Here is a 14,429-nt window from a genome sequence, read left to right as displayed (position 1 = left end):
GGAAGACAACACCGAGGGATGCAGAAGGTGCCGGAGGTACCGGGAAAGTGGGGGGCTCGGGGGACCCCATTTCTCTCCCCCCTGATGTGCTGGATCATAGAGGAGAGAGAAATAAATAGGAAATCTGCCTTTTTTGGGGGTCATCGTTATTCCATGAAAAACGGTGATGGCAACACTGGGGTCAGTAAAAGCCGACCCGAATCATGTTCTCCAAGGTCTCAGCCGAAACCCCAGAGAATTTTCGACGCTGGGGGGAGCTATAACCTTATTTCACAGCGTCGTTAATAAGCGGCGCTGAGGAATAAGTTCCCTTAACTACCACCTTTAAAAGGTCGTTAAGGGGGTAAATATCAGCAGCACACGAGCCATCCCTACCCTGTGACACCACCCTGTTACAAGAGAGTCTAAGAAGAGGAGACACAGCAGTCTGTCAATTGCCTTAGTATCCGTGGGTGAATGCCACCTGGGCTGGGGAATTTGGGGACTCCTTTCTGTGTTATACTAGTTATATCAGGTTGTGAACTTGGATTTTTGCCTTGTTGAATGATCCCTGTAACGGACAATTTATTGGGGAACACGGAAGAAAAGTGCCGTATATACTCGAGTATAAGATGACCCCCCTAATTTAGCCACAAAAACTGGGAAAACTTAATGACTGGAGTATAAGCCTAGGGTGGGAAATGCAGCAGCTACCGGTAAATGTCAAAAATAAAAATAGATACCAATAAAAGAAATTGAGACATCAGTAGGTTAAGTGTTTTTGAATATCCATATTGAATCAGGAGCCCCATATAATGCTGCATAAAGGTTAATGATGGCCCCATAAGATGCTCCATAAAGGTTAATGATGGCCCCATAAGATGCTCCATAAAGGTTAATGATGGCCCCATAAGATGCTCCATAAAGGTTAATGATGGCCCCATAAGATGCTCCATAAAGGTTAATGATGGCCCCATAAGATGCTCCATAAAGGTTAATGATGGCCCCATAAGATGCTCCATAAAGGTTAATGATGGCCCCATAAGATGCTCCATAAAGGTTAATGATGGCCCCATAAGATGCTCCATAAAGGTTAATGATGGCCCCATAAGATGCTCCATAGAATAATATGCCCCATATCATGCTGCATTAATGTTAATAATATGCCCCATAAGATGCTCCATAGACTATTATGCCCCATATGCTGTTGCTGCAATGAAAAAATAAATAAATGACATACTCCCCTTCTCGTGGCTCAGGCCCCGGCACTTGCTATAGTCACCTTTCCCCGCTCCACGCCGCTGTGTCTTACGGGTCCCTACAGTGACTGTTCCAGCAGAGGGCAGCGTGCACACTAAACATCATCGCGCCCTCTGACCTGAACCTCACAGCCAGAGGACGCGGAAGACCGAGCCCGGCGGTGGAACGGGGTCAGATGAATATTGCATGGCTCACCCTCCCAGTCATACCCCTTCCTGGCGCGGTCTGCACATCCCTGCTTCTCCGACGGTCTCTGGCGCACTGCAGCAGCTCTTCCTGTGTTCAGTGGTCACATGGCACCGCTCATTAAAGTAATGAATATGCGCTCCGCCTATGGGAGTAGAGTCGCGCCCATATTCGTTACTGTAATGAGTGGTACCACTTGACCGCTGAACACAGGAAGAGCTGCGGGCGCCGGAGAAGCAGTGATGTGCAGAGACGTGCCGGGAGCAGGTGAGTATGATGTGACAGCTGCCGCTCCCCCTCCACTGCCACGTGACTTTTTGATCGCTTTCCATTCTGATTTTTGGGAACACCAGCAATGTAGGATTTTTTGTTTTGTGTTGTTCAGCTTGTGGTAAAGTTAATCAGACAGCTTCTTTCTTCGGTCAGTTCGATTACAGCAATACCAAAATTACATCTTTTTTTATGTTTAGACGCTTTTATGCAAAATAATTAGTACATATTTTATAGAAAAAATAATGTTTTTTTGCATGGCTTTATTCTGAGAGCTATAACTTATTTTTCCACTGATTACGCTGTATGTTGGCTTGTTTTTTTGCAGGACAGATGATGTTTTCAGCCGTACCATGTTTATTTATAATTGTCTTTTTTTTCCATAAAAATATTAATTCATGGGTACAATACATTTAGATTTTTTTTTTTTTTTTTTTAAATAAGTTTACAAATTATTATTATTTTTTTTTTTTTACATTGTCCCACTATGGGCCTTTTATTTTTTACAGGTTGGCCGCTTGTATAGCATCGGGATGCAGCAGCCTCTCCATACTATAGAAACTGTCAGCCCTGCACTGTGCAGGATCGGCATCTTTCCAAGCTCTGGCGACCCGGATCATGACGACATCGGGTCACCATGGCAACGGCCAGGACCCCGCATCACGCTGCGTGGCCTCCGATCCTGTCAGCCCTCCAGGAATGCTGTGATCGAGCTCGATGGTAGCATTCAGGGGGTTAAAGTGCCGGGAGCGGTGCGGAACCACTTCTGTCATGGAGTGCCGGGTGTCAGCTGTCAGAGTCCGGTGACACACGGAGGCGATCGCTGGGAACTATCCATACGTCCCAGGACAATTAGACCCGGGTCGCAGGGATACATCCAAGGTTGGAAAGGGTTCATGAGCAGGTTTTTTTCTAGTCTAATCTGTCGGTGTTTCCTTTCCTGGTGAAGAGCCTTCCTGTTGATTCTTCACATGTAGTTCAGTTTTGAGAAGGTCTGAATGTGAAACGCGTTAATAAAAGCGATGTGAAGTATGACCGCATGTGGACCTACTCCGGGCACAGCAGGATCTCGGTGTCTGACATCTCCACCATCTGCAGACGAGACGGGAGCAGATGAATTATAATCTACAGGAGTTACTGGAGACGGGACAGAACTCGACCAGGAGCAAAAACACCCCACCTACAATGTGACCATCAACTAACCCTGGGGCTTATATTCTTCTTACCCGCTGATGTCACGAGCTGCTGATCCCGGTACTGTTCACGGTGTCCTCCTACATAATCCCACTCCTCCATCGAGAAATACACAGCGACGTCCTGACACCGGAGGAGAACCTGACAACCAACGAGACCGACATCACCCAGAATCCTCCAGAGTATACTATATACAATCTCCCAGCAGTCACCTCTCATCACCCAGAATCCTCCAGTGTATACTGTATAATCCCCCAGCAGTCACCTCTCCGGTCAGCAGCTCGGTGATCTTGCTGGTGAGGTGGAGGATCTTCTGCTCGTTGATGTCCTTGTGTATATGTAGGGAAGGCTTTGCGATTGGGCTCTTGGTTCTTTCCCACCCTTCGGATACAGGAGCTAGGCCGCATTCACTATTGATTTTCTTCAGTGACATGAAATTCTGAAAAAAGGGATAGATTGCACATCACTAGTCTTTTGCAGAGTCATTTCCACCTCCGACTACCACGCAGTAACGTCATCAGCTTCTCTCACCTCTCCTGTGAGCTGGAAGACGATTTCTAGGGTGAGATTCAGTATCCTCTCTGCTGTCTTCTTCTTGTCCTCATGCATCCTGGGCAGGTTGGTCAGCACAACACTGTTAAAACTGAAAGGAAAGAAGAAGAGGTAGAGTATAAGACTCTACAACCATCTCTAGAGATACAGAAAGAAGGAGGCACAGGACGTTCTTGTGTATAAATAGACCTCACCGATGAGTCCCCAGGGAGATTGAAATATCACAACCCACTCAGTGACCAGAAAACCCAAGGACCCAACGATAGTAGTGTTCTATTAGATGACACATTATGTCACAAACAGGAGACTCCGAGGGAGGCAGAACTCAGAATATCAGTCACCAAAACGTAAGTGGCCTCTGAAGAGACAGCAGTGAGACCGGATCGTGCCACATCCACCCAAGCTCCACAATGACGGCAGAAAGAAGAGACCGGATCGTGCCACATCCACCCAAGCTCCACAATGACGGCAGTAAGAAGAGACCGGATCGTGCCACATCCACCGAAGCTCCACAGTGACGGCAGTAAGAAGAGACCGGATCGTGCCACATCCACCGAAGCTCCACAATGACGGCAGTAAGAGACCGGATCGTGCCACATCCACCCAAGCTCCACAATGACGGCAGAAAGAAGAGACCGGATCGTGCCACATCCACCGAAGCTCCACAATGACGGCAGTAAGAAGAGATCGGATCGTGCCACATCCACCCGAGCTCCACAATGACAACAGCAAGAAGAGACTTTCTCCACTCATGGTTAGTGGTTGGGTGAAGCCATTTATTGTTATTCAACACCTTCAACTCTCTCCTCAATCCCCCAGCACCTCCTCCCTCCCCACTCATCTCAGCTGAAGACTTTGCCTCATTTTTCAAGCAGAAGATTGAGAACATCAGAGACAGTTTTAGTAAACAACCCCCAGAACCCTTCCTCCCAACTACCCAGCCCTCCACCTCCAAAACCAACTTCTCCACCATTACAGAAGACGGACTCTCCACTCTACTCTCAAAGATCGCATCTCACCACCTGTGCACTTGACCCACTCCCATCCCACTTCATCCCAAACCTCACCACAGTCTTCATCCCAACCCTAACCCATCTCTTCAACCTATCACTAACAACTGGCATTTTCCCCTCAAGCTTTAAACATGCCTCAATCACACCTATCCTGAAAAAGCCCTCTCTTGACCCATCCTCTGTATCTAGCTATCGCCCTAGATCACTTCTCCCCTATGCCTCCAAACTACTGGAACAACACGTCCATCTTGAACTGTTCTCCCATCTATCTTCCTGCTCCTTCTTCGACCGCTTTCAATCAGGCTTCCGGTCACACCACTCCACTGAAACTGCCCTAACTAAGGTCACCAATGACCTATTAACCGCCAAGAGCAAGCGACACTACTCTGTCCTCCTCCTCCTCGATCTGTCGGCTGCCTTTGACACAGTGGACCATTCCCTGCTGCTGCAGACCCGCTCATCCCTTGGAATCACAGAATTGGCCCTATCCTGGATCTCATCATACCTAACTGACCGTACATTCAGCGTCTCCCACTCACACACCACCTCCTCACCTCGCCCCCTATCTGTCGGAGTCCCGCAAGGTTCAGTTCTAGGACCCCTGCTCTTCTCCATTTACACCTTTGGCCTGGGACAGCTCATAGAATCTCATGGCTTTCAGTATCATCTCTATGCTGATGACACACAGATCTACATCTCTGGACCAGATATCACCTCCCTACTAACCAGAATCCCTCAATGTCTGTCCGCTATTTCATCCTTCTCCACTAGATTTCTAAAACTTAACATGGACAAAACAGAATTCATCATCTTTCTCCCATCTCACACGACCTCCCCAACGAACCTATCCATTACAGTAAACGGCTGCCCACTCTCCCCAGTCCCACAAGCCCGCTGTCTTGGGGTAATCCTTGACACCGATCTCTCCTTTAAACCACATATCCAAGCCCTTTCCACTTCCTGCCGCCTCCAACTCAAAAATATTTCACGGATCTGCACATTCCTAAACCAAGAATCTGCAAAGACCCTAGTCCATGCCCTTATCATCTCCCGCCTTGACTACTGTAACCTCCTGCTCTGTGGCCTCCCCTCTAACACTCTCGCACCCCTCCAATCTATTCTAAACTCTGCTGCCCGACTAATCCACCTGTCCCCCCGCTATTCCCCGGCCTCTCGCCTCTGTCAATCCCTTCACTGGCTCCCCATTACCCAGAGACTCCAGTACAAAACCCTAACCATGACATACAAAGCCATCCACAACCTGTCTCCTCCATACATCTGTGACCTCGTCTCCCGGTACTTTCCTGCACGCAACCTCCGATCCTCACAAGATCTCCTTCTCTACTCTCCTCTTCCCACAATCACATACAAGATGTCTCTCGTGCATCCCCCCTACTCTGGAACCCTCTACCACAACATATCAGACTCTCACCTACCATCGAAACCTTCAAAAAGAACCTGAAGACCCACCTCTTCCGACAAGCCTACAACCTGCAGTAACCACCGATTGACCAAACCGCTGCACGGCCAGCTCTACCCTCACCTACTGTATCCTCACCCATCCCTTGTAGATTGTGAGCCCTCGCGGGCAGGGTCCTCTCTCCTCCTGTATCCTCACCCATCCCTTGTAGATTGTGAGCCCTCGCGGGCAGGGTCCTCTCTCCTCCTGTATCCTCACCCATCCCTTGTAGATTGTGAGCCCTCGCGGGCAGGGTCCTCTCTCCTCCTGTATCCTCACCCATCCCTTGTAGATTGTGAGCCCTCGCGGGCAGGGTCCTCTCTCCTCCTGTATCCTCACCCATCCCTTGTAGATTGTGAGCCCTCGCGGGCAGGGTCCTCTCTCCTCCTATATCCTCACCCATCCCTTGTAGATTGTGAGCCCTCGCGGGCAGGGTCCTCTCTCCTACTGTATCCTCACCCATCCCTTGTAGATTGTGAGCCCTCGCGGGCAGGGTCCTCTCTCCTCCTGTATCCTCACCCATCCCTTGTAGATTGTGAGCCCTCGCGGGCAGGGTCCTCTCTCCTCCTGTACCAGTTATGACTTTTATTGTTCAAGATTATTGTACTTGTTTTATTATGTATACCCCTCCTCACATGTAAAGCGCCATGGAATAAATGGCGCTATAATAATAAATAATAATAATAATAATAATAAAATAATTGTTCAACATCTTTATCAATGATTTAGATGAAGGAATTGAAGGTAAACTGATTACATTTGCTGATGACACGAAGCTAGCAGGGATAGCTAATTTTAGAGAAGAGAGAATTCAAAAAGATATAAATAAACTGGAGCAGTGGGCAGCAACTAACAGAATGATTTTTGACAGGAAAAAAATGCAAAGTACTACATCTGGGCAATAAAAAAAGCATTTACAGAATGGGAGGAAAAGGGCTAAGCAATATTATGTGTGAAAAAGACTTGGTTATACTAATAGATCATAAACTGAACATGAGTCAACAGTGTGATGCAGGAGCAAAAAAAGGCAAATACAATTCTGGGATGTATTAACAGAAGCATAGAGTCTAGATCATGCGAAGTCATTATTGCCCTCTGCTCCTCCTTGTTCAGACCTCATCTGGAATACTGTGTCCAGTTTTGGGCTCCACATTTTAAAAAAACACATCAACAAACTGGAGCAAGTTCAGAGAACTATATATATATAATTGTCTAAGGGTTTTTCTGTCTGTCTGTCCTGGAAATCCCGCGTCTCTGATTGGTCAAGGCCGCCAGGCCTCGACCAATCAGCAACGGGCACAGCGACGATGATGTCATAAAGGACGTAGACATCTCACGTTTCTGATTCAGCGACGGGCACAGTATCGACATAGATGTCATAATGGTTGCCATGGCGACGATGTCATAAAGGTTGCCTCGACCAATCAGCGACGGGCACAGTCTGCTGCGAATTCTGGAATCATCATTGTCCATATACTACGGGGACATGCATATTCTAGAATACCCGATGCATTAGAATATATATATGATTGTGGCCCGATTCTAACGCATCGGGTATTCTAGAATATGCATGTCCCCGTAGTATATGGACAATGATGATTCCAGAATTCGCGGCAGACTGTGCCCGTCGCTGATTGTTCGAGGCAACCTATGACATCATCGTCGCCATGGCAACCATTATGACATCTATGTCGATACTGTGCCCGTCGCTGAATCAGAAACGTGAGATGTCTACGTCCTTTATGACATCATCGTCGCTGTGCCCGTTGCTGATTGGTCGAGGCCTGGCGGCCTCGACCAATCAGACGCTGGATTTCTACGTCCTTTATGACATCATCATCGCTGTGCCCGTTGCTGATTGGTCGAGGCCTGGCGGCCTCGACCAATCAGACGCTGGATTTCTACGTCCTTTATGACATCATCATCGCTGTGCCCGTTGCTGATTGGTCGAGGCCTGGCGGCCTCGACCAATCAGAGACGCGGGATTTCCAGGACAGACAGACAGACGGAAAAACCCTTAGGCAATTATATATATATATATATATATATATATATATATATATATATATATATATATATATATATATATATATATATATATATATATATATATAGATACATACATACACATATATATATATATATATATATATATATATATATATATATATATATATATATATATATATATATATATATATATATACATACACACACACACACACACACAAATACACTGTAAAAAATTTTTTTTTTTAAATTCCTAAAGAAAAAATAAATATTTTTGCAATAAATACATTTCTTTATGTAAATACAAAAAACAAAAAATAAAAAGTACACATATTTAGTATCGCCGCGTCCGTAACGACCCGACCTATAAAAAAACTAGTTAACCCCTTCAGTGAACACCGTAAAAAATGTAAATAAAAATGAGGAAAAAAAACACTTTTTCATCATACCGGCGAACAAAAAGTGGAACAACACAAGATCAAAAAGACGCATATAAACATGGTACTGCTGAAAACGTCCCGCAAAAAACGAGCCGCCATACAGCGTCATCAGCAAGAAAATAAAAAAAGTTATAGCCCTCAGAATAAAGCGATGCAAAAATAATTATTTTTTCTATAAAATCGCCAAAACATAAAAAAAATGATATAAATGAGGTATCGCTGTAATCGTACTGACCCGAAGAATAAAACTGATTTATCCATTTTACCAAACGCGGAACGGTATAAACGCCTCCCCCAAAAGAAATTCATGAATTGCTGGTTTTTGGTCATTCTTCCTCACAAAAAAAATAATAATAAAATAATAAAAAGCGATCAAAAAAGTCACTTTCCCTGAAAATGGTACCAATAAAAACATCAACTCGTCCCGCAAAAAACAAGACCTCACATGACTCTGTGAACCAAAATATGGAAAAATTATAGCTCTCAAAATGTGGAGACGCAAAAAATATTTTTTGAAATAAAAAGCGTCTTTCAGTGTGTGACGGCTGCCAATCATAAAAATCCGCTAAAAAAACGCTATAAATAGTAAATCAAACCCCCCTTCATCACCCCCTTAGTTAGGGAAAAATAATAAAATTAAAAAAAGTATTTATTTCCATTTTCCCATTAGGGTTAGGGCTAAAGTTATGGTTAGGGGTGTGTTTAGGGTAAAGATTAGGGGTGTGTCTGGGTTAGAGGTGTGGTTAGGGTTACCGTTGGGATTAGGGTTAGGGGTGTGGTTAGGGTTACCGTTGGGATTAGGGTTAGGGGTGTGTCAGGGTTAGGGGTGTGGTTAGGGTTACTGTTGGGATTAGGGTTAGGGGTGTGTCAGGGTTAGGGGTGTGGTTAGGGTTACCGTTGGGATTAGGGTTAGGGGTGTGTCTGGGTTAGAGGTGTGGTTAGGGTTACCGTTGGGATTAGGGTTAGGGGTGTGTTTGGATTATTGTTGGGATTAGGGTTAAGGGTGTGTTTGGATTAGGGTTTCAGTTATAATTGGGGGGTTTCCACTGTTTGGGCACATAACATCAGGGGCTCTCCAAACGCGACATGGCGTCCGATCTCAATTCCAGCCAATTCTGCATAGAAAAAGTAACAGTGCTCCTTCCCTTCCGAGCTCTCCCGTGTGCCCAAACATTGGTTCCTCCCATATATGGGGTAGCAGCATAATCAGGAGAAATTGGACAACAACATTTGGGGTCCAATTTCTCTGGTTACCCTTGTGAAAATACAAAATAGGGACTAAAAATCATTTTTGTGTAAAAAAAAAAAAAAAAAAAAAAAAAAAAAAGATTATTTTCACGGCTCTGCGTTATAAACTGTAGTGAAACACTTGGGGGTTCAAAGTTCTCCCAACACATCTAGATAAGTTTCTTGGGGGGTCTAGTTTCCAATAAGGGGTCACTTGTGGGGGACTTCTACTGTTTATGTGCATCAGGGGCTCTGCAAACGCAATGTGACGCCTGCAGACCAATCCATCTAAGGCTACGTTCACACTAGCGTTCGGCTAGTGTGCGTCGCGCGACGCAGCAGCGACGCACGCGTCATGCGCCCCTATGTTTAACATGGGGGACGCATGCGTTTTTGCTTGTTGCGTTTTCCGACACGTGCGTCTTTTTTGACGCTAGCGTCGGACCAAGAAAACGCAACAAGTTGCATTTTTCTTGCGTCCGATTTTCGTCAAAAAATGGCGCACGCGTCGAAAAACGCAGCGTTTTTGCGTGCGTTTGCACGCGTTTTTCGGTGCGTTGTGCGTCGCGTCACCGACGCAGCGGCGCACAACGCTAGTGTGAACGTAGCCTAAGTCTGCTTTCCAAATGGCGCTCCTTCCCTTCCGAGCTCTGCCATGCGCCCAAACGGTGGTTCCCCCCCACATATGGGGTATCAGCGCACTCAGGAAAAATTGCACAACAACTTTTGGGGTCCAATTTCTCTGGATACCCTAGGGAAAATACATAATTGTGGGCTAAAAGATCATTTTTTTCCACCAAAATTTTTTAAATTTTCATAGCTCTACATTATAAACTTTAGTGAAACAATTGGGGGTTCAAAGTGCTCACCACACATCTAGGTAAGTTCCTTAGGGGGCCTACTTTCCAAAATGGTGTCACTTGTGGGGGGTTTCAATGTTGAGGCACATTGGGGGCTCTCCAAACGCAACATGGTGTCCTATCTCAATTCCAGCCAATTTTGCATTGAAAAAGTCAAATAGCACTCCTTCCCTTCTGAGCTCTGCCATGCGCCCAAACAGTGGTTTACCCCCACATATGGGGTATCAGTGCACTCAGGACAAATTGCACAACAACTTTTGGTGTCCAATTTCTCCTGTTACCCTTGGGAAAATAAAAAAATTGGATCTGATGTAATTTTTTTGTAAAATAAAAAAAAGTTAAATGTTAATTTTTTTTTTTAAACATTCCAAAAATTCCTGTGAAGCAGCTGAAGGGTTAATAAACTTCTTGAAGGTGGTTTTGAGCACCTTGAGGGGTGGAGTTTTTAGAATGATGTCAATTTTGGGTACTTTCTGTCATGTACACCCCCTCAAAGTGACTTCAAATATGAGGTGGTCTCTACAAAAAAAAAAAAAATATGGTGTTGTAAAAATAAGAGATCGCTGGTCAACTTTTAACCCTTATAACTCCCTAACGAAAAAAAATTGGGGTACAAAATTGTGCTGATGTAAAGTAGACATGTGGGAAATGTTACTTATTAAGTATTTTACTTATTAAGTATTTTCCAACTTTATATTTTCATGCCCCTTAAATCACACGTCACGTGTGATTTAAGGGGCATGAAAATATAAAGTTGGAAAATTGCGAAATTTTCTAAATTTTAGCCAAATTTCAATTTTTTCCCCAGAAATAAACGCAGGTAATCTCAAAGAAATTTTACCACTAACATGAAGTACAATATGTCACGAGAAAACAGTGTCAGAATTACTGGGATCCATGGAAGCGTTCCAGAGTTACAACCTCATAAAGGGACAGTGGTCAGAATTGTAAAAATTGACCCGGTCAATAACGTGCAAACCACCCTGGGGGTAGAGGGGTTAATCCCGTGTATTGCCGTGTATGACAGCTTGAAGTCTTTTATGGTTAGCTGTGGATGAGGGTCTTTATTTTCTCAGATGGTAAAGCTGCCCACTCTTCTTGGCATAAAGCCTCCAGTTCCTGTAAATTCCTGGGCTGTGTAGCATGAACTGCGCGCTCGAGATCTCCCCAGAGTGGCTCAATGATACTGAGGTCAGGAGACAGAGATGGCCACTCCAGAACCTTCACTTTGCTCTGCTGTAGCCAATGAGAGGTCGACTTGGTCTTGTGTTTTGGATCGCTGTCATGTTGGAACGTCCAAGTACGTCCCATGGGCAGCTTCCGGGCCGATGACTACAAATTTGCCCCCAGTATTTGCTCATAACGTGAACTGTAGAATGTAAGCCCGCAAAGGCAGGATCCTCTTCCCTCTGTACCAGTCTGTCATTGTTAGTTTTGTTTACTGTAAGTGATATTTGTATTTTGATGTATCCCCTTCTCATGTACAGCACCATGAAATTAAAGGTGCTATATAAATAATAATAATAATAATAATAAACGTGCTGCTTTCATCTTTCTTTCAACTTTGCCTTTGTAGCTCTCACATCCAAAACTTCAGCGATCCACCTCCATGCTTTACAGTAGGAATGGTGTTCCTTTTATCATAGGCCTTGTTGACATCTCTCCAAATGTAACATTTATGGTTGTGGCCAAAAATTTCAATTTTGGTCTCACCACTCCAAATTACCTTGTTCCAGAAGTTTTGAGGCTTGTCTCTGTGCTATTTTGCATATTGTAGGCGAGATACTTTGTGCATTTGCGCAGTAATGGCTTTCTTCTGGCAACTCGATCATGCAGCCCATTTATCTTCAAGTGTCTCCTTATTGTGCATCCTGAAAGCCACACCGCTAGTTTTCAGAGAGTCCAGTATTTCACCTGATTTGTGGGTTTTTCTTCACATCCCAAACAGTTTTCCTGGCAGTTGACATTTTTGTTGGTCTACCTGATCGTGGATTTTTTGTTACAGAGCCCCTGATTTTCCATTTGTTAATCACAGTATGAACACTGCTGACTGGTATTATCAATTCCTTGGATACCTTTTTGCATCCATTTCCTGTTTTACACAGTTCAACTACCTTTTCCCATAGATCTGTTGACAATTATTTTGCTATCCCATGACTCACAATCCAGAAATGTCAGTGGCTGGATGAAAGATGCCAGAGTCTGTCTGGATCCCAGAAACTCACTCAGCTTTTACGACCAAACTGATTACAAGCAAACAGGTCACAGGTGAGGATGTTACCTGTAGTAGCCATTCACACCCATTTGTGTCAACTTCTGTGCATGTTAACAGGCCAAAATCACCAGGGGATGTGAACTTTTGATCAGGGTCATTTGGATGTTTTGGGTTGTCATTATGATTTAAAAAGAGAAAACACAGTAGTCTCACAATAAATGGCTTCACCCAACCACTAACTATGAGTGGAGAAAAGGTTTTGGTGTTATCATTTATATTCTGTGAAAAAAGGCCAAGGAAACAAAAATTCTGCCGGGGTGTGTAAACTTGAGCACAACTATATGTGCGGTGTTCGTGCGTTTTTTACCTGCATATTTTCCATAACTGATGCAATTGTAGTGGGAAACTTGACACATAAAACTCATCGCACTCGTAAGGGAAATAGTCAGATTACGGATGTCAGATATGAATCGCAGGTCAGGTTAACGCTCTGTAAAACAGAAAAAAAAAACACGGTCACTGGAACTGTAAGATGCTTTTCACCAAAAGAAATACGCAAAGTAAAGAACTCGCTAAAAACTCATCATGGGACCTTCCCCTTACAGGTGTGCATCCAGCATTCAGAATGACAGCTTAAAACTAAGAGAGTTTATTCTTTATAGCTAATACATCAATTAAAAATAACACCAAAATAAAAATAAACTTTAGTGGGGGGTTTGGAGCGGTGCCACTGCATAACACGATGCACTGGCGTTCTCTAGGATCCTCCATGCAAGAACTGACATACGCCAATAAAAAGCTCGGCGTCACCAGGTAACATTGGTTACATGGGGAATCCTGAACGCGTCGGCATGAGCGGCCCATGTACATACCCAGGACAATTGTAATCCTAGTGTCCATGTAACCAGGCAACATCAGTAACTACAGAGTGATGACTGTATATGCCGCCATCAGCTGCGCAAGAGCATAGCGTACCACTTAAAGCCACAGTGTCGTACACATCAGACAACACTGCTCTGCGCCATTAGGGTTAGTTCTCACTACCTCTAGTGGTCCACAGTGACTGCTCTACGCCATTAGGTTAGTTCTCACTACCTCTAGTGGTCCACAGTGACTGCTCTACGCCATTAGGGTTAGTTCTCACTACCTCTAGTGGTCCACAGTGACTGCTCTACGCCATTAGGTTAGTTCTCACTACCTCTAGTGGTCCACAGTGACTGCTCTATGCCATTAGGGTTAGTTCTCACTACCTCTAGTGGTCCACAGTGACTGCTCTATGCCATTAGGTTAGTTCTCACTACCTCTAGTGGTCCACAGTGACTGCTCTACGCCATTAGGGTTAGTTCTCACTACCTCTAGTGGTCCACAGTGACTGCTCTATGCCATTAGGGTTAGTTCTCACTACCTCTAGTGGTCCACAGTGACTGCTCTACGCCATTAGGTTAGTTCTCACTACCTCTAGTGGTCCACAGTGACTGCTCTACGCCATTAGGTTAGTTCTCACTACCTCTAGTGGTCCACAGTGACTGCTCTACGCCATTAGGGTTAGTTCTCACTACCTCTAGTGGTCCACAGTGACTGCTCTATGCCATTAGGTTAGTTCTCACTACCTCTAGTGGTCCACAGTGACTGCTCTACGCCATTAGGGTTAGTTCTCACTACCTCTAGTGGTCCACAGTGACTGCTCTACGCCATTAGGTTAGTTCTCACTACCTCTAGTGGTCCACAGTGACTGCTCTACGCCATTAGGTTAGTTCTCACTAC

The 14,429-nt window shown here is 44.8% G+C and overlaps 1 protein-coding gene across 7 annotated transcripts in view; it reads right to left on the bottom strand.

The window, feature by feature from the left end:
• Positions 1-14,429, bottom strand: part of LOC138681009 (zinc finger protein ZFP2-like) — a 55,398-nt gene that overhangs the window by 18,653 nt on the left and 22,316 nt on the right. For 2 of the 7 annotated variants that reach the window (XM_069768189.1, XM_069768188.1), the window contains exons 2-5: positions 13,033-13,155; positions 3,421-3,532; positions 3,155-3,328; positions 2,922-3,030 (exon numbers count right to left, since the gene is read on the bottom strand). In XM_069768189.1, coding sequence (XP_069624290.1) covers positions 2,922-3,030; positions 3,155-3,328; positions 3,421-3,498 — 361 coding nt within the window. In that variant the 5' untranslated portion in view covers positions 3,499-3,532; positions 13,033-13,155. Of the gene's footprint in view, positions 1-2,921; positions 3,031-3,101; positions 3,329-3,420; positions 3,533-13,032; positions 13,156-14,429 lie in introns of all 7 variants that reach the window. The other 5 variants (XM_069768194.1, XM_069768195.1, XM_069768192.1 and 2 more) reach the window with 4 other exon arrangements.

The sequence above is a fragment of the Ranitomeya imitator genome, chromosome 5, assembly GCF_032444005.1.
Source record: "Ranitomeya imitator isolate aRanImi1 chromosome 5, aRanImi1.pri, whole genome shotgun sequence".
In the NCBI taxonomy this organism is placed as follows: Eukaryota; Metazoa; Chordata; class Amphibia; order Anura; family Dendrobatidae; genus Ranitomeya; species Ranitomeya imitator.
The sequence above is the reverse complement of the archived record's forward strand: the minus strand, read 5'-3'. Positions and strand labels throughout refer to the sequence as shown.